Source organism: Cynocephalus volans, chromosome 9, assembly GCF_027409185.1.
Source record: "Cynocephalus volans isolate mCynVol1 chromosome 9, mCynVol1.pri, whole genome shotgun sequence".
Taxonomy (NCBI): domain Eukaryota; kingdom Metazoa; phylum Chordata; class Mammalia; order Dermoptera; family Cynocephalidae; genus Cynocephalus; species Cynocephalus volans.
In genome coordinates this window covers 69,368,520-69,390,625 of record NC_084468.1, presented here as the reverse complement: position 1 = coordinate 69,390,625, position 22,106 = coordinate 69,368,520, and the positions used below count along the sequence as shown (strand labels likewise).

General features: G+C 36.1%; 1 protein-coding gene across 1 annotated transcript in view; it reads right to left on the bottom strand.

Annotated features, from left to right (window-relative positions):
- The window catches only part of CFAP299 (cilia and flagella associated protein 299), a 603,823-nt gene that overhangs the window by 93,778 nt on the left and 487,939 nt on the right, over nt 1–22,106 (bottom strand). Inside the window, exon 4 of the mRNA XM_063107460.1 lies at nt 5,486–5,628. Within this exon, the coding sequence (XP_062963530.1) occupies nt 5,486–5,628 (143 nt within the window). The remainder of the gene's footprint in view (nt 1–5,485; nt 5,629–22,106) is intronic.

Below are 22,106 nucleotides of genomic sequence, written 5' to 3'. Positions count from 1 at the left end.
ACAGTAAAACTAAAAGAAAGGAACAAAAGATATTTAAAATATCCAAACAAAAATTAATAAAATGCCAGGAGTAAATTAACACCTTTCAATAATAACTCAATGTAAAAGAATTAAATTCCCCACTCAAAAGACATAGACTGACTGTATTAAAAAGACAGACCCAACAATATGCTGTCTTCAAGAGACTCACCTCACCTGTAAAGACACACACAGACTAAGAGTGAAAGGTTGGAAAAAGATACACTATGCAAATAGAAATGAAAAAAGAGCAGGAGTAGATATTCTTATGTTGGATAAAATATACTTTAAACCAAAAACCATAAAAAGAGACAAAGAAGATTGCTATATAACGATAAAGGGATCTATCCAGCAAGCAAACGTAACAATCATAAATATATATACACTCGACATTGCAGCAGCCAGATATATAAAGCAAACACTGTTAGACCTAAAGAAAGAGACAGACACAAATACCATAATAGTAGGGGACCTGAACACCTCTCTCTCAACATTGGACAGGTCATCTAGGCTAAAAATCAACAGAGAACACAAGATCTAAACAACAATTTAGACCAGTTGGACTTGGCAGATATCTACAGAATGTTTCATCCAACCACCTCAGAATATTCATTCTTTTCATCAGCACATGAAACATTCTCCAGATAGACCACATGTTAGGTCACAAACCAAGTCTCAACAAATTTGAAAAATTTATTTCACATATTATCTCAGACCACAATCAATTAAAACTAGAAATCAATAACAAATGAAACTCTGGGAACTATACAAATACATGGAAAATAAACAAAATTCTACTGAATGATATATGGGTCCAAGAAGAAATTAAACAGGAAGTCAAAAAATTTACTGATACTAATGAAAATAATGACACATAATACCAAAACCTGTGGGATATTGCAAAAGCAGTACCAAGAATGAAGTTTATTGCAATAAATGCTTACATCAGACAAATAGAAAGATAGCAAATAAACAACCATGCTTCATCTCCAAGAACTAGAAAAACAAGAACAATCCAACAGCAAAGTTAGTAGACAAAAAGAAATATTTAAGCTCAGAGCAAAAGTAGGTGAAATAAAAACCCCCCAAATAATACGAAAGCTCAAGGAAACAAAAAGTTGTTTTGAGAAGATAAACAAAATAGACAAGCCATTAGCTAAATTAACTAAAAAAAGAAGAGAGAAGACACAAAAAACAAAAGTTAGAAATGAAAAAGGAGACATTATAACCAATACCACTGATATACAAAGAATCATTAGAGACTATTATAAACAATCATACTCCAACAAATTTGAAAATCTGGAAGAAATGGACAAATTTCTGGACACAAACAAACTACTAATACTGAACCAAGAAGAAGTAGAAAACCTGAATAGAACAATAACAGTCAAAGAGATTGAAGCTGTAATCAGCAGTCTCCCAACAAAGAAAAGCCCAGGACTGGATGGCTTCACAGTCATCTTTAAAGAATTAATACAAATTCTCTTCAAACTATTTCAAAAAAATTGATACAGAGGCCATATTCCCAAACTCATTCTGTGAGGCAAACATCACCCTGATACGAAAACCAGACAAAGATATAACAAAAAAAGAAAATAACAGGCAAATATCTTTGATGAATATAGATGCAAAAATCTTCAATAAAATATTAGCAATGAGAATACAGTGACACATCAAAAAAATTATATGCCATAACCAAGTGGGATTCATCCCAGGGATGCAAGGATGGTTTAACATATTGAAGTCAATAGATGTGATACACCACATCAACAAAATAAAAGACAAAAACCATATAATTATGTCAGTGGACACTAAAAAAGCATTTGACAAAATTCCACATTACTTCATGATAAAGACTCTCAGCACGGGAATGAGACAAAGATGCCCACTATTGCCACTCCTATTCAACACAGTATTGGAAGTACTAGCCATAGCAATCAGGGAAGGGAAAGAAATAAAGCACATCCAAATTGGAAAAGACAAAGTCAAATTGTTCCTTTTTGTAGATGACATGATCCTATACATGGAGAAAGCTAAGGACTCTACAAAAAAACTCTTAGAGTTGACAAACAATTTCAACAATGTTGCAGGATACAAAATCAACACACAACAATCAGTAGCATTTTTATACTCCAACCATGAAGTAACAGAAAGAGAAATCAAGAAAGCTAGCTGATTTACAATACTCACCAAAAAAAATAAAATACCTAGGAATAAAGTTAACCGAGGATGTGAAAGATCTCTATGATGAGAACCAGAAATCACTGTTGAGAGAAATTAAAGAAGAAACAAGAAAGTGGAAAGATATTGTATGCTCTTGGATTGGAAGAATTAACATTGTGAAAAATGTCCATACCGTCCAAAATGATCTAAAGAGTCAACACAATCACCATCAAAATACCAATGACATTCTTCATAGAAATGGAAAAAAACAATCCTAACATTCATGTGGAACAACAAAAGACCCTGAGTAGCCAAAGCAATTCTGAGCAAAAAAAAAATAAAAATAAAAAATAAAGCTGGAGGCATAACACTACCTGACTTCAAATTATACTACATAGCTATAGCAATAAAAACAGCATGGTACTGGCATAAAATGAAACACATGGACCAATGGAACAGAATGAGAACCCAGAAATCAGCTCAAACACCTACAGCCATTTGATCTTCAACAAAGGCACCAAGAACATACACCGGGGAAAAGGCTGCATCTTCGATAAATGGTGCTGGGAAAATTGGACATCCATATGTAGAAGAATGAAATTAGACCCATACCTCTCACCATATATCAAAATCAACTCAAAATGGATTAAATAATTAAATATACGTCCTGAAATTATAAAACTCCTAAAAGAAAACATAGGGGAAACACTTCAGGAATAGGACTAGGTATAGACTTTATGAATACAACCCCCAAAACAAAAGGAAAAATTAACAAATGGAATTATATCAAACATAAAAGCTCCAGCATGGCAAAAGAAACAATTAACAGACCAAAATGATAACCAACAGAATGGGAGAAAATATTTGTAAAGTATGCATCTGATAAAGGATTAATATCCAGAGTATACAAGGAACTCAAACAACTTAACAGTAAAAAAACAAGTAACACAATAAAAAAATGGGCAAAGGAGCTGAACAGGCATTTCTCAAAGGAAGATATAAGAATGGCCAACAGACACATGAAAAAATGCTCAACATCACTCAGCATCAGGGAAATGCAAATCAAAACCACATTGAGATACCATCTCACCCCAGTTAGGCTGGCTATTATCAAGACTAGGAATAACAAATGCTGGCGAGGATGGAGAGAAAGGGCAACCCTCCTACACTGTTGGTGGGGGTGTAAAATGGTGCAGCCATGATGGAAAACAGTATGGAGGTTCCTCAAACAACTACAGATGGAACTGCCATATGATCCAGCAATCCCACTGCTGGGCATATAACCAAAGGAATGGAAATCGTCATGTCAAAGGGACACCTATACTCACATGTTTATTGCAATTGTATTTACAATATCCAGGAGTTGGAACCAGCCTAAATGCCCATCATTGAATGAGTGGATAAGGAAAATGTGGTATATTTACATAATGGAATACTACTCTGCTATAAAAGCAATGAAATACTGCCATTCACAGCAATATGGAAAAACTTAGAGAAAAATCATGTTAAGTGAAATGAGCCAGGCACAGAAAGAGAAATACCACATGTTCTCACTTATACGTGGGAGCTAATAAAAACAAACAAACAAATAAATAGACAAATAAAAAATAAACAAAATTGGGGCAATAGAAAGTACAGATCATCACATATTAAAAATTCTTAATTAGAAAAATAATTGAAACTGCATTTAATAAAATCAGTTTACAGGAAATAGGGAGTTATAGGTAGGGTATAACAAACAACAGCGTGAAAGTGATCAGTCAAATTCAGAAAAATTTCAGTACAAATGACCTAGTTTCTCCAACATCAATAGCATAGATGGTAAAAAGGAGGAGGGGAACTGATATGAAATAAAAGAGGCTCAAGAGAACACAATCTTATTTGGATTTTGATTGGTAAAACCAACTGTAAAAAAATAAATTTGAGACAGTCAATAAAATATAAATAAGGACTAACTAGGTATCAGATGACATTAAGGATTTACTTTGTTAGGTATAATAATGTCATGAATTTTTAAAAAAAATGTTATCGGATAAAGATCCATACTGAAGTGTTTGCAGGTGAAATGAGATATCTTATATTTCCTTTAATATAAATAAAGCTGTTAAGGTAATACTGTCTAGTGTTTTTAATAAATTATTAGTTATAAGAATGGGGATGACAAATAAGAGGTCTGGGAATAACATCCGGATTTTGACTTTGGTTTCAAGGGTGGTGCCATTTGCCAAGATACAGGATAGAAAGCAAAAGCAGTTTCAGGGAGTAAAATGAGTTTAATTTTGAACATAAGTTTTGAGACCAGTTAAGTTTGCAGACCATAAATTATTAGTAGCAGCCATCCATACCTTTGTAAAATTTCCTCAGCAGTATCCAGGGGTCTAGCTACAGGTGCAGTGAAGAAGATGTCTGCATCAATCTACTTTCAGAAGTTAGCAGGACAGACAGAATCAAATAACAGGAAGACATGGACAGTAGGGATTATTGCAAGAGAGAACTTAAATGATGTGCTATGCATCTAGGCTGGATACTAAAGTGGTAAGTCCATTAAAGTAATGGGTTAAGAAGTCTTTAGATAACAACAAAAAGATAGAGCATGGCAGGGGTCTCAGAGGAGGAGAAAATTGTTACAGGAGTCAAATAATGATCTGAATACAGTAGTTGAGAGTTAAAGCAGAATGCTGCTACCACTTCTGGGTTCTACGGTAAGTGAGAGATAGTGGAATATGTAGTTTTAGCTTGAGTCTATCCAGAAGGAGGTAAGAAGGATCAATTTGTGAGTAGATTGGCAGTGTAGAGTAGATCCTAGGTGATGGGATGAGGGTTCCAGAGAAAAGGGTAGGGGGGTAATATAAAAAGAATGATGAGTGTGAAGGAATCTCAGAATAGGACAGTGAAGAGGGTAAATGAGGGTGGGCTGGTCAGAAGCCTGCACCTTGGCTGGTGACCAAAGAAAAGTGGGAGCAGAAACGTCTAGATGGATTGCTCTTGAGGCTTCTAGGCAGACAGACTCCCAAGTGGTGTAAGAGCCTAGTGAGGTTAGTAATTTGTAGGTTCCACTTGTTATTTGAAAGGAATGTTGCAGGGAATTTTCTTATCTCTAGAAAGTTGTCTTCCTTTGGCTATTAAAGAAAAAAATTGTATCTATGTGCATTCTCCAATTTAACTTTTATTTGTTTGTTAATCATAATCAGTCTTATCACATTTCCACTATATATACATTAGCATTCTAGGAACAATGTAGAACATAAAATAAAAAAATCCTTCATCCCTGACTCTACAGGTGTGAAAATTGTGTACAATTTACCTCATATCTGTGGGCCTTGGAAGAAGTCTTTTTTTCCCATTAAAGTAGGCTTCGAAATCTTCAGACTTTAGCCTGTGGGCATAGTCAATGTATCCTGACACCTCCTGTCCATGAGAATTTTTGTCACGAATAAAGATCACCGACTGTGCACAGAAGACAATGGAGAGGGTAAATAAGTAAGTCATTTGAGCAAGTTGTACATGATAATAAAAGCTACAGTAATTGAGTGTTATACATGCCAAGCCCTATTCCAAGGGCTTTGCATTTCATGCTCACAATGATTCTATCAGGTAGGTACTATTATTTTCTCCTGACAGCTGAAGAAACTAATAAAAAGCTAACTAAGCATGTCTTGATGTGCATTTACAGTAGTTTTACATAATAATATTGATAAGCAATTCTTATAGAGTTCTTCCTAAGGTTCGAAATATATTGATTCATTTACTTTCCCTCTAATCCTAATACTTTATTCTCAACACCATGTTTCAGATAAGGAAACTGAGAAACAGAAAGGCTGAGTACCTCGCCCTAGGTCTCACAGTTAGTACGTGGCAAAACTGAGACTCAAACCCAGGTTCCTGTGTCCTAACCACTGCATCCTTTTCCCACTTGAACTCTTTTGTCTTTTCTGTTACAGAGATATCAAAGGGGTCCCTTTTTTTCATTAACATGTAAGTCAAAATATCTCCTTACAAAATTAACTCCACTATTCAAACTTATATAGCAAGTTGTATTCTTTAATGTATTTCTCATTCATATTAATTCCTTCACAAATATCATTGAGCACCCACTACATATTAGGCACCATTGTAGGTACCAAAGATACAATGAGAAATTTCCATAATTCAAAATCTAGTAAGGATAAGCATATGGAGCTGTTTTCACACAAATCTGTACAGAGCAAATAAAAATTCTTTGTTCATGTCTTTCCAAGTATGACTACATGTAAGTGAAAGTATATTTTAAAAGACTTCATAGTGAAATAAAAAGTGTTTGCTAAGATAAAGTATCTTCTAACAAACAAAATGTTTCATGAAATTGTTTCGAAAATTTGATTAGAACTATTGTTGTGTGGAAATTGCTGATAAATTGTCAGGAAATTGTAACTCAACATTTAACTTTAGAAATATGTCATTATAAAGGAACAGTATGGGGGCATAGGGACAGAAGTGGTGATAGTAAGGTGATAATAGTGGGGCAGAAGCAGAACTAGGTAGTTGTAAGGAACTTGAAGGGTGGTTGAAATCTTAGACTCATTTATTTTTTATTTTGTGGATTGTCTAAGAATTAGAATGAAGTTAACTAACGCTCTCAATTAAATTTACATATTTCCCTCCAAAGTGAATAGTAAGTACCCCTACTATAAATAATAATTGCTACCATTTCTTACGAAGCCACTATGTTCTGAGCAAAGTATTAAGAGCTTTGCATGTACTTTTTATTTAATTCTCTCAAAAATTTTGTAATGGTTAGAAAACATTATTATCCTCATTTTATAACTGTGGAAGCTCAAAGCATTGAGAGTTTGAGTAACTGTCCAAGGAAATGTAGCTAAAAAGTGGAGCACCCACACTCCCGCCTAGGTCGGCTTCCCACTATGCCCAAGTTCTTATCTACTGCACCATGGACAGACAGACCTGGATTCAAATGCTGGCGCTGCCACATACTTACTGTGTGACGCTGGTGAGTTATACACTTGTTAACAGTAAGTTTCCTCTGTTATAAAATAGGCATAATAACACCTAGGTTGGTGTGCGAATTAAATGTGACTATCTTTGCTAAGCACCTCACAAGCCTGGCACATGGTAAACCCTCAACAAGCAGTATCTATTGCTTTCAAATCTTTTACTAATATTGCTGCCATTGCACTTATACTATGTTAAGAGTTTTTTCATTCCTTAGGGATAAGGAAATGGAATAATCATATCCAAAGACAATTGCCTAGGCGTGTATAGCTATGTTTAGGTTGCAGCACATGGTTCAATTTCTTTGTTAAGTTTAGTCATTTTCAGCTAAAACTTTGAATGTATTTTGAAGTTAAAATTGAAGCAGTCTTTCCAGGTATTAATTATATACATACAGAATAGATACAATTGACAAAAAGCCCTGACTCTGGCATGCAGAGTGAGCAGAATAGGTCAAGAGAGCTCCTTGAAGAATTAGGTTTATTTCAGCCTGAGTGTGACATATTTCAGTAACTGAAAGCTTTTTTATCTGAAGCCTTCTATCGTTTCAGGAATAAATGTTTAAAATGTTATAAATAATACCATCTAACCCCAGTTAGGATGGCTAAAATCCAAAAGACTATGAACGATAAATGCTGGCGAGGTTGCGGAGAAAAAGGAACTCTCATACATTGTTGGTGGGACTGCAAAATGGTGCAGCCTCTGTGGAAAATGGTATGGAGGTTCCTTAAACAATTGCAAATAGATCTACCATACGACCCAGCCATCCCACTGTTGGGAATATACCCAGAGGAATGGAAATCATCAAGTCGAAGGTATACCTGTTCCCCAATGTTCATCGCAGCACTCTTTACAATAGCCAAGAGTTGGAACCAGCCCAAATGCCCATCATCAGATGAGTGGATACGGAAAATGTGGTACATCTACACAATGGAATACTACTCAGCTATAAAAACGAATGAAATACTGCCATTTGCAACAACATGGATGGACCTTGAGAGAATTATATTAAGTGAAACAAGTCAGGCACAGAAAGAGAAATACCACATGTTCTCACTTATTGGTGGGAGCTAAAAATTAATATATAAATTCACACACACACACACACACACACACACAAAAAAAAAAAAAAAAAAAAACTGGGGGGGGAAGAAGATATAACAACCACAATTATTTGAAGTTGATACGACAAGCAAACAGAAAGGACATTGTTGGGGGGGAGGGGGGAGGGAGAAGGGAGGGAGGTTTTGGTGATGGGGAGCAATAATCAGCTACAATGTATGTCGACAAAATAAAATTTTAAAAAAATGTTATAAATAATTGCTTTGGTTTCCCTAATAACATTTATTTTTGTTCTTTTAAATGATAGCTTTATTGAGGTATAGTTTACGTAACATAAAATTCACCCTGAATTTTAAGTGTATATTTCAATGATTTTTAGTAAATTTTCAGAGTTGCGCAGCACATCCCAGTTTTAGAATATTTTCATCATTTCAAAGTGATCCCTTATGACCATTTGCAGTCATCTCTGTTCCCACCCACAGCTTTAGGCAATCACTAATCTACTTTCAGTCTCTATTGACTGCCTTTTCTGAATTTTTCATATAAGTGAAATCATACAATATACGGTCTTTTTCATTCTAATACCATTTTTTTTATCACAGTTAACTTCCCAAGAGACACATAAAAACTATACTTTATATTTTAAAGGGCTCTTTTAAATGATGATGTTATGTTTATAAAAGAAAAGCTTCCAAAATGCACATTTTTCTTAGATAAAACCCTTTAATCCTCTCCCAAACAAGTCAATGTATAACCAACAAGAGTATTAAGTAAACCAATTGATATTCGTTTGAAGCCATGAATACTGATCCACATTTACTAGCAACCTAAGCGGAAAACACCAGTTTTTGTTTAATGATTAAAACAAAACAAAATCCACAAGAACAAGCAATTGAGAAATATCAAGATACATTTACTATTGATATTGAAGTGGGGACTCAGACACCGAGGAGCATATGGAATCTCAGATTTTACCGAGATAGTCTGTGACCTCAAAAGTGAACCAATGTTAGTTGAAAAAACTTATGGAATACTTAGGTCCTCATTACTTCTCATGGGTTGGAAAAAGATGAATTAAAGTAAAATTTAGACCATTAATATATCATTTGAATCTTTGGCTGCTTGTCTTTTCCCAGAAGTGGATTAAAATACAAATTTATAAACTTGTTATAAGTTGAGTACATGCGTTGCCTGATTCTTGCCAAATAGTAATGAGGAGACATAAACCTGATACATTGAAAAGGAACTTTATCAACAGTAAAGCCAAAGTCACTGAAAACAAACAAAAAGCATACTAAGCAGTATGTTTTTGTGCTAAAACTGAAACATCCATTTCAGGGAAATGAGAGCTGTCAAGCCGAGCTAGGTTGTGGTGCTACCCCTCTGAGACCATCAGTGTGATCTCTGGTAGAGACAAACGAAGGAATTTTTATCTGCTAGGATTTTAAAACTCTGGACTGCTCTTATGAATCATAGTTTTAGGGAATCTTCTGTTTTAGAAGAGAAATTATTTTGCAAGTGGAGTGTAAGTTTTGTAGGGACCAACAACCGTTTTCCAACATTTCAAAAGGTCATTATAAATTCCTCTGAAACTTATTACTTTCTGAAATTTTTATGCTGATAATTATTTTTAAATTCTATATTCTCTTATTCAATTACATTTAAACACATATGAGTGTATTTTCATTGTTTGCCCAATTCTCAGTGTTATGTTTAAGAAAGTTCTTTGTCTTTCCTGCTGGAGACTTAGGCTCAGAACGAGCACACTTTTATTTCCACATCCTGTTGGCCAAAGCAGTTTGCAGGCCAGCCCAGATTCAAGAGACAGGGCGGAGTGACTTCTGGGATCTTTATCCCAGATGAGGCGGAGAATTGTGCACCATAAAGAACCTAAAAGTTCTGCATGTAGCTGGCTTGTTCATTTTTCAACAGTTGGGGATTTGATTTCTAAGGGGTAATCACTGACTTTAGTTTTTTCTCTCCCAGCTTAGAAAACATGTCCATATTTGAAATGGCTTTGTTTTGCATTACTAGTAAGGTTAGGAATCATTTAAGAATATCTGGTCTCACATTTAGTATCCAAACTGTTCTGGCAGTTTTAAAGAATGAAATTAATATGAAAAAAAAAAAAAAAAGTACAAGCCTTAAGTACTAAAAAGGAGAAAATAGAATTATCACATTTGTATATAAACTGATAATTTACTTAGAAAGCTCAAGACAGTGAACTGAAAAACTTCTAAGACAGCTTAATAAATTGATCCAATGCAAAATATCTATACAAAATTAATAGCTTCGCTTTACCCTATTAATAACCCATTAGCTGTCATGCACAGTCTTTATTTACATAGTGCTTTTTTATTAAAATTGTAACATTTTTCCAAATACTTTTTGTAAAAAAAACTTTTCTAAAATAATATAAAACATTAAATGAAGAGACTACATTGCTGAAGAAAAGTTATTATAAAACAAATATTTTGAAATTCTAAGCAAAATATCAACAGGGTATCTTTGATTATTTAAAATTTTACCTTAAAGAATAAATGGTTAAGAACATCTAAAATAATGTTGAAAAGGAGAAATAAACAGAACTTGCACTATTCGATATAATAAAGCTACAATAATTAAATCTCATATCATTGATATAGTGATAGATGGACAGATCAGTGGAGAATAACTTCAAAAATACACCCATGTATAGTATACATAATTTACCATACAGTGATATTTTTTGTATTTTCAAAATTTTCCACAGTGAGTATCTACTCTTTCTTTAACTACACAATTCCAAAATCTTGTCTTCAAACAACGACCTTCTGGCCTCTATCTCTTATCTTTCTAGCTCACATCTTCTAAAAGCTTCAATCCAACAATCCTTTCAGCTCTTCAGAGACACTTACCCACCATCACATTTTACTGTTAATTATCCTCTTTATTTTCCCACTCTCCTCTTTACCTTGCTTAGATTCCACAGTGCAGCAGCATCATTGTTCACGTGCATAGCCCTTCAAATTCTTTGTACACTTCCTTCTGTTATATTATGAAAAAATTCCAACACCGTTTCAACCCAACCTTCCTAGTATTCTGTTTTTGCAAAGCAACAGCTGAGTTTGGCTAGAAAAGAAAACTGTGATGACTGGTTTCACTAAAAATGAATGACCATAAGCTCAAGTGGACACATAGCCCTTGCATAATAGTTGTCTATAGTATGTTTTTCCTCTCTCCCCACACTCTCAGTTTTTTTCATATCTTCTCCTCTCTCATCAAACTTTCAACAACACTGTTTCTCACACTCAATTATTTTCTCTCTGAAAATAGAAGCAATCAGAATAGAACCACTCCGTCTTCCTCCCATCAAATCTACGTATCAGCCTGCATCTGGATCTGTGTTCTTTCTCCCATCCTGTTATAAGGGTTGGAATATCCAGGCTTCTATCCAAGGCCAGCCTCTCCTTTTGTGCACCTGACTACATTTCTACTCTCGTTACTCTCAAATCATTGATTTTTTTTTTTTTTACTTTTGTAAGGCCATTACTATTGATCTATAAACATGCTGTACTATCTACTCTCTGGAAAAAAACAGGGTTTGATCTTATACTGGCCAGCTGCCAAGGGGGTGGTGAGGAAGGAAAGAGAAATAGCTAGTTTCTGTCCCAAATTTCTGCTTCTCTTTACAGCAGAATTCTCAATATTTTTTTTAGCCATTACAATCAGTCTTTTTCCTGGAGCATTCTGCTAAAATAGCTCTGTCTTTTACACTAACTATTCCATCTTTCTCAGTCTGATGGCCAACTCTTATTTTTTATTTTCCTGTAACTTCCAGCAGCATTTGACCTAACTGTTCACTTCTCTTTTGTGCAGTGTTTTCTTCTCCTGGCTTCAGTGACACCACATATTCTCAAGATTTTCTTCTGCTTCACTAATCACTTTTTTTGGGCTCCTTCTCTTCTTTCTGACCTCTAAATTTTGGAGCTCTCCAAGGCTCGGTCCTCATCTTTTCTCTATCTACACCCACTTAGCAGTTAATCTTATCCAGTTCCATGGATTTAAGTATCAGTTTTTACTCTTTTATGAACTTCAGATTTATGTATATAATTTTTCTCTCTTCTTAGAGGTCTCATAGGAATCTAAAGCTGAAAATGTCTGTCATAAAACTCTTTGTTTCCTGTCTTACCACCTTGCCCAAACATGGTCCCCTCTAAGTAATAGGCAACACCACTTACCTAATTGCTCAGGCCAAAAAACAGCATTCTACTTGATTCCTACTGTCTATCATATCTCACATTCATTCCAATCTGTTGACAAGTTCTGATGCCTCTTTCTTCAGCATATATGGTCTGATCCTTGTATATCCTTCCAATCTCAATTCCTACTATTTTCCCTGTAACTCACTCCACTCCAGCCATTCTGTACTTCTGGTCAAATTGTTTCGGCCTAGGGCTCTTTTGTGTAATATTTTCTCTGCCCAAAATGATCTTTCCCATTCATTCATTTGTTTATTTTTATTGAAACATGATTGATTGTATATATTTGTGGGATACATCACTGAATATACCCATGTGCAATATATGATGCTCAACTCAGGATAATTAGTATATTCATCATTTTACAATAGAATCATTTTTTATGGTCCTTTGCCAATTTCTTGCTAATCCCCCTTTCCCGCCTCTGGTGGTCTCTGCCATTTAAAAGCTTGGTCTCTCACCTCTTATAGATTTCTGCTAAAATTTTGCTTCACTGGAAGTCTTCTTTGACCACTCACTCTAACTAAAATAGCACACACATTTTTGGCTCTGTCTCTTTGCTCTATTTTATTTTTCTTCATAACAGTTAGATCTATCTGGTATTTATTTTCTTATGTTTTACTTTGAAATTGCCTATTTTCCTCCTTGGATAATAAAGGCCATAAAAGTAGAGACTTTGTTTAGTTGGTTCTATATTCTATCAACAATGCTCTGCACAGTGCCTGGCACATACTAGCTGCTGACTAACTATTTCCTAAGCGACTGGTGTTCCCAGCGTGCGTCAATCAAAAGCAAGGGAATAGCCAATTGTGTTTCACGTTGCTGAAGTTTTGGCAAGATGAGGTAAAGACAACTTTATGTTAGTGATATCATCAAGAGCATTTTCAGTAGATGACAAGGGCAACTGTGACAGGGTGAAGAGTAAATTGGGAAATAAGAAAATAAAAAGATCTTATTTAGATAGCCCTTGAGAAATCTCTCTGCTAAGAGCAACAGAGAAATGAGGATGTAGCTTGAGGAGAACATGGTGTCGAGGGAATCACATAGACTGATCATGCTTCCTTCTTTGCTTATTCTCTTGGAAAGCAGAACCAAATTTCGGGTTTGCCATGAGGGTAATTTTTATGTTCAAACTTCTCTGTTTGGTTTATCTTATTTTATTCCTACTTTTCTCTCTTCCTCAGATTTCTTTACTTCATTTAATTGAGTGGTTCTCTAAGTTCAGTGTATATAAGAATCACCTGAAGGGCTTGTAGATTGTTGAGCCCCACACCCAGAGTTTCTTTTTTTCTTTTTTTTTAAATTTAATTTTATTTTGTCAATATACAATGTGGTTGATTAGTGTGGCCCATTACCGAAACCTCCCTCCCTCCTCCCTCTCCCCCCTCCCTCCCAACAACCTCATATCTGTTCACTTGTCCTATCAACTTCAAGGAACTGTAATTGTTGTGTCTTCTTCCCTCTGCCACCACCCCCCCCTGCCGCCAGAAGGCAGGAAGGAAGTCTAAACGTACAGCACAAAAAGGTTTAATATTTAAAGAGTCAGTTTTCTAGGTAGGTCTGAATATACAAAATCAGGCTCTTATCTAACACCTTCTAAGATATTCTCATACTCGCCAAGCAGAAACCCAAATCCATCCTCATAGAGCCCAACACAATGGCAAGTTCAGTTCTGTAATAAATTCCAGCCAAACCTTCCTGAAAAATCATATAGTTAGGTTTTAATGATAGTAATTCATCTGTATTCCCACACTGAGATTACTGTAACCAGCATAAGAATGTACTGGACAGCCAAGATCCATGAGATCATTACAAATCAAAATGAGAGATCAGCTGAAATAGACAATGAAGTTTGAATATCCTTGCAGACGTTCTCAACCCATCTCACGTTTTCATAGTGCAGATATTCTACTTGTCCCTATAGTTTGCTTGATTTTTTCAGTATTTTTTTTTTCTGATGCTTTGACTGAGCATATTCTGAGCCACTGTTAATCTACTCTCTGTGGGTCAATTCATGGAACAGGGTTACCCCAGATACCCAGACCGTCTTCTACACCATTCAGACCCTACATGCGCAATCATTCTTTCTGACTTTTTCTACTCCCTTCATTCCAATCATGTATTTTTCCTAAATTTTCATAAATGTAAACTGGCATAATGGTGAAATAATAAAATCTTTATATGCCTCTCTTCCTTGCCTCTATAAGCACTCCAAAATTTTAAAAGGTTTAAAGGAAAGAATTTTTTTAGAACCACAGGAAAACTTTTATGAAACTTTCCCAAAGAACTTGTTACAGCCTCACTTAAACTAGATGCTTAATAAATAATTGTTAAAGGAAGTATTGAATTAATAAGCGAGTTAATGAATGTTTTAAAAACTCTATTACTGGCTCGTCTTTAAATATAGATGTTTCTTAGATTGGCCATATACTATTTTCCTGGGCAACATCTTCAACTACTACATATATACCAGCAACTTTCAAAGCATGTATAAGCCTTGAAGTTCTCCCTTAACTTCTAAATTTTATGTGGTACTTTCTACTACATCATTCTCCCTGGATGTAATCCAGGCATCTTGGTTTGGAAAAGTATATTATCATTACATAAATTTGCTCTTAATTATATTTCATACAACAACAAATAGCTTCACCATCAACCAAAACATAAAAGGTTCTGTACTAACTTTAATTTCTCTTTTACTTCTCACATCGAATCAATCACCAAAGTCTGTTGATTCTACATTTAAGACATATCTTAAACCATATCTTTGCCTTCTATGACCATTGCTAATACCTTATTTCAAACCTCATTATTTCTCTGCGGAACTATCATAACTACTTTCTGGGATACCATATATTCCTCACTCCAGCCATCTTCAAAATTATCCCAGAATTTTCTCTCTAAAATGGAAATCTGAACATGTTTCTTCTTGTTTTATTGGCTACTTAGAGTTCTTCGGTATCATAATTGTCCATAATCTTATGCCAAATTACCATCCCAGGACCATCCTCATTTCTCTCTTTTATATAATCCCTTAGATGCAGGACATTAACGTTTAATTTTACATTTATTTATTCAATAATGCATTCACATAATTTCTAAAACTCATATACTACCTCAAAACTTATCAAGAAATATGGTATTATGGGTTTTTTTTCTTCCCTAATTTTGATATCTGTTCCTGCAAAGAACTTCATTTAACTCATTTAGCTGTTTCTAAATAACATATTAACACTAATATTTCTTAATTTTATTCTTTTTGCTTCTGTTGTGGAAAATGGTGATTTCTATTACCTGTCTCTTTTTTTCTCTCAAACCATTCCTAAACTTTTCCTCCCACCATTTCCCCAATAGAGCTATGCCATAACTTTAGATCAAATGATTATTTAGTGTTTATAATTTTAATACTATATAAACATTAGACACAGCAGAGCTATAGAATCAGAGAGGTCAAAGTATTTATTCTCCCATCTATGATTAAATTTCTTATATTTGAAAGTTTTTGTTTTCTGTAAGATTAATCACCTTGGCTTATCTTATTTTACCCCCTCAGTTTTTTTTAAAATTTTTATTGAATCATAATTGATTATACATATTTTTGGGATTCAATGTTGACATATGTTGATCAAATCAATATTACTAGTATGCATATTGTTACAAATCATACTTATTATTTATGCCCCTTGTCCAATCCCTCCCTATCCCCCTTTCCCTTCCCCCTCCCACCACTGATAACCTTAGATTTCTTCTCTGCTTCCGAAAGAGTAATGGTTACTCTGTTGATTTGTTGCCTAGATGATCTGTCCAATGCTGAAAGGTGTGTTCAGGTCCCCCAATATTATCATAGAGCAGATCCTTCTCCTGTCATTCTGGAATGGGCTTTGTGGAGAGCAACATCCTCTTTGGTCTCTGCTGGTGACTCTCCTTGTGTCAATGCACTCCAGTAGCTGGTGGACCATCTGCGTGGTGGTCGTGACATCTAGCCACTTTTGTGACAGCCATGGTTAATGTGGTGGCTGTGGTGGGCCACCCACATGGAGGTGATATTTTTGGCATGCTCCTTGGCACTGGCAGTGTTCCTCATTGTGGGCAGGGGGTCTGTTCTCTGGCTCCAAGCCCTGGGTCACCAGGCTGGGCCCTGAGGTGCTGGCAGTGTGCGGGGGTTCTGGTCCCTGGCTCCACGCCCCTGGTCACCAGATGGGCCCTGTGGCTCTGGTGGTATACCTAGATGTGGGAGTGGGGTCCGGTCCCTGGCTCCAAGCCTCAGGTTCCTTGGCGGGTGCCTAGGTGCTGACAGTGTGTGTGGTTGTGGGCGGGGTTTCCAGTCCCCGGCTCCATGCCCCTGGTCACTGGGCAGGCCCTGAGGTGCTGGTGTTATGCCTGGATGTGGGAGTCTCAGGTCCCCTGGTGGACCCCGAAGTGCTTGTGGTGTGCCTGGGCCAGAACTAATTTTTTGTCCTTTGTTTACTTCTAAAACGGTGAACTTTCTGTGGGAACCAGTACTTGAGCTGTGTGGTTGAGCTAAATTGCTGCTTTACTGCTGTCTCTAGGATAGACTTTTTGTGCAGCTCAGGGTTTAATGGTTGACCGTATAGGTACTTCCAGCTCTCCAGAGACCTGGTACACATGGGTTGTGTAGAAACTCTGATCTGGCCCTGAATCTTTTCATCAAACTGCACCCCGTGCAATTCTGCATTCCCGACCAGTCTTCTCTGAGTGGTCCTGTGCTGATTGGGGGGTGGATCAGCTGTCCTTGCTGTGTCTCAGTCTTCTCCTGGTGCGCCCATCTCCCCCACTGTCTATGCTCCAAACACTTCCCATGGGACGAGCCCTGCGCCTTTCCCTTGCAATGACTCACTGGCCTCTGAATGGCTCCCCTTTTTCAGCTGTTCTGGCTCCTTGCGCCTGTGTGGGTCCACAGGAACCCTATTAGTGGTCTTCCTGTCCTGGGGGCCACCAAGGCCCTCTTCTCTCCTGACACCTCCAAGCAACTGTATCCAAAGGGCAAAGCTGCGGCTTTTGCCAGCTCCTGCTCCATGTGCTCAGCAGTTCCAGCCTTAAAGCAGCTGTGGCCCAAAATGCTCTGAGCAGTTTTTTCTTTCTCTCATCGTGGCTTCTCCCCCTTCATGAACTCTGTAGGTCTCTCCTCCTCTTCCCCTGAGCTCCAGCAGCCCCAGCTTGGCTATTGTTACATTTTTATAGTTGTAAATTGGTTGATTTCTGGGAGAGAATGATGCTGGGGACTGTCTATTCTGCCATATTAACTGGAACTACCCCCCTCAATTTTTTATGTGCCTATTATCTATCTACTCCAAAATTTTCAGCAGAACTATAACTATCTTCTCAATGCATTTCTAATTTGTCAGTTGTTAAAAAAATATTTAAACTTTGTTTTTAATTGCATATATTTATGGGACAAAACATGATATTTCAATACATGTATATATTGTGTAATGATCAAATCAGGGTAACTAGCATATTCATCATCTTAAATATTTATCATTTTTTTATGTGATGAGAACATTCAAAAACCTCTCTTATAGCTATTTTAGAATACACAACACAATATTCTTAATTCTAGTCATCCTACTTTGTGATTGAACACCGAAACTTATTCTTCCCATCTAACTGTGGCTTTGAAACCCATTGCCCAGTCTCTCATCCTTGCCTCCTGTCCCCCACCCCACCAACCTCTGATAACCTCTATTCTACTCTCTACTTCTATGAGAAAAGATTTTTAGATTCCATATTTGAGTGATCTCATGCAGTATTTATCTTTCTTTGCCTGGCTTATTTCACTTAACATAATGTCCTCTAGTCCATCCATGTAGCTGTACCTACTCTATCAGCTTTAATTTTCTTGGAGATATGTTCAAGAGTTCACTGTCTCTTTTACCTATACTTGATTTTTTTCTAGGATTCCCACAAAATTAGCTGTCATTTTGGGGAATAGTTTTTACCACCATCTTGGGAATTTCCTCTGCTTTTCACCTAAGCTCCCATAGCTCCCATAACAGCTTCCCCCCACCTCCAATATTTCTGGTTTTGTACTTACTACTTTGCATCATGGTTTTAGAAGTTCTTGCATTCTGGAGAGTGTACCTTTAACTTTGTATCCTTAATATCTGTCCTAGTCCCTGTTTCATGGCAGGTGTGTAACCAACACAGTTTCAGGATTGAGGTGATCAAACAAAGGCCGACAAGATAATCTTCCAGGGTGTTGTTTATTTAGTTATGCTTCACAGAAAGTGTTATCATTCAGCAGAGTAATAGTAGCACTAAAAGCTTATGTTTATTGAGGTTTACTGTGTGTCAGAATTTTCTCTCATTTAGCCCTAACCCAAGCCCCCTAATGTGGGTACTATTATTAATACTGTTTTACAGATAAATTAACCCTGAATCCTGATGAAAGTAACTGGCCGAAGATTACTTGATTAGAGTGTCAGTCAGGATTCCAGCAGCAAACAGTTGCATACTTGTTTACATAGGGACTAATGGATGGCATAAAGCATTACCACAAGGAATATTGCATGAACCTAGGGCTACTAATAATGAAACTGATACCATCCCTACCACTAGCCTTCTCTCAACCCCACACGTAGGACAGGGAGTTGATCAGAACCCAAAAAGGACAGAGAGAGTTTTATAGATTGTGAGTATCCTGGAGAAGAGCAGAGACCTTATGTTAAGGGACACAGATAGCCACAGGTGATCCCACAGAAGGAGGGCCAAGGGAACAAATGCCTTCCTGCTGGAGCTTCATACTGGCCAAATGCCACTGAGGCCAGATCCCTGATATCATGCATGTACTGCCATAGAAACAATCTCCCTGAATAGAGAGTAGGGTGGAGAAGGAGGAAAGGGATCTGAAGCAGCAAAACAAAGGTACTAGGAGTAGTTGGTGGTAACTCTGGGATTTGTACCCAAGCATCTGGCTATGAAGCCCGTGATCTTGCTATTAGGCTATGCTCATGGAATGGCAGGCAGGAAGGGAGATTCTGTTTTAGTTCAGACTCCAAGATCAAGGCAATTCTTCTGACCAAAGGGATTTTTATTTCTTTTTCACCATCAACACTGGTGGAACATCAATCTCACAGAGGGAATACAGTTGCTAATGAGAATAAATGACAAACTTGAGTCCTAATAGAAAGTGAAACAGGACAGCAACATTGAACAGGCATTCTCAGTAGCCAGCAGAAAGGCATTCAGCACTTTGCAGAGTGTATTGGTTTGTATCAAAGACTAAAAAAAATCAGAAATAAGGCAGTCTGAAAGAATATGATCATACCAGTGGGATAAACACATCCAGAGACAAACAAAAGAGGATATGCCAAGCTGGAGTAGAGCCTCATCAATGAACAATACTAATTATGAATTAAAAACACTTCCTTAGTGAGGAGAAACTATAAATTGATATCTGAACCCACTACATAGGCTTTATAATTCATTGAATACAAGTACATAGTAAATTATTTATAGTTCTCACTATGGATTGGATTCTGTCAACCTCAAAAATATTTTCATTTTCTTCATATAATTCTGAGTTTAATAAACCATCCATATCTTTTAATAAAGGCATCTATATCTTTTAATATAGAGTAGATCATATGTACTATGCTTTAGAGGGGCTCATTTAAGTATACTTAGTGAGAGACCATTGTGTATTGAATACTGTCCTAGGTGCTGGAGATAAAATATTGAGCGAAATTAAACCCTGACCTCATGGAGTTCACAGTCTAGTAAAGAAGAGAGACAAATTCTCCATCTGGAAATATGGAACAAGCTTCCTCTCCTTTACCATCTGGTCATTTTTTCTTATCATTTGAAACTCATCTTGGAGGATTTTATGGACCAATCTCCCTTTCCCTATGCAGGGTCCCTACAGAACCCATTTCTTAGCTCTTTCCCAAAACTCTGACATGGTTTCTTATTCACCTCTTGGCTGCTTTGTCCCCCTATTATATTTTGAGATGCTTGTGATTAGGGATGCTATCATTTTCCTTGTACCTTCTCAGTCAAGCATCACACTCAGCACTGAGAAGGCATGAAATAATGTTCATTAATTAAATGAACAAATGAACAAAAGAAGACAGAAGAAAAAATATCTTTCTTCTATGGTCTTTCCATGTGAACCACAAAATGGGCATGAGTAATGTACATGCTTGATAGTTGGAAGTAATAACTTCTTAATAATAAATAAATAAGTCACAATATATTGATAATTCTCTATGTGACAGGCTTTCCTTGCACTTCTGATAAGATAAATTAGGTACTCCTATTTCCATTTTTTAATCATATGAGAAAACATTAAATATTTTGCTCAAGGATCCATACCTAGTAAGTGGCTGAGCTGGAGCTTTGAATGAAGGTTTAGTACTCCAGTCTTTGCTCCCTTCAGTATACTAGCTTGCATTCCAGTATGCATGTCTTGAAACGAGTTCTAAATTGTTGCTTTGGCAATGAGCACATTCTCTGGGAAGATGTTCTCAATCCCGCATATAGATTAGAAACATAGTAGAGTTATAAAAACTCACACTTCCCCTTCTATATAAGATTATTTGTGATCTAAAGGAATTACTGAAATTCTTATTTCACTTTCACTACTTCACCATTTGGAGCTTCCATTTGAGGTTCAGGGTGACTTCTTTTTCTTTAACTTATAGACAAACTATCAAGCTCCTTACTTTAGTTGTTGGAATAAACTTTTAAGCCCTTGTCATGTAATTAGGTTAAAGATCAAAGGAAGTAACTCTCTTCTTAAAACTTTAGGTAGACCTTTAAAATGGTTAGGTTTAGGAAAAAGATCTTTAAAATGATGCCAACACATTTGAATTTCCAAATAACATGTATTTATTTGGGGATGAGGGATAAGGCACATTAGGGTAAACTTTATGTTCTTGAGAGGTAGGGAGCATATTGCTTATTCAATGTTAATCCATATTTTACAAGAAAACTCTCAAATGAAAAATGACAGGTCATGCTGAACTCTTCTGTATGATAGCTTTTCAGTGTTTATATGAAAACACAGCAGTATGTTGACTTCAACCATTACTGAATAAACCACAAGGTATTGAGTAAATCATGATTTAAGAATACAAGTATTTATATATATCATGTCTACTTTATAGCAAAATAGAATCTTAAGCCATAGAATAAAGGACCAATTAGATATATTGTACATCTGAATAATTATATATTATATGTTTATAGTACATACAATACATATAATAATTGTATTTTTAATTTGTTCATTGCTGCCAATACCTATTAGAATATATGCTATCTGAGGCCAGGGACTTTATTCTGTTCACTAATATATTCCTAGGATTTGAACAGTGTATGGTACATGTTAGGTCCTCAATAAATATTGAATGAATGAATGAATGGTCAAATGAATTAAGAAAATTAGACTTGATAGAAATTCATGTTGATTGCTTTATTTTCTTGTTTAAGTTCTTTGGGGGAGAAAGGTTGTATTGAGGTGCATAGAAAATGCAACTGAGAATGGAAAAGAATACGGTTAGGAGGAATAACATGGTAATAAAACACATAATTAACGTATGAATAAAGCAATGTGAAAAAACAGTTGCAATTTGAAACTGCTTAAAGGGCATGGGAGAAACTCAAAGAATT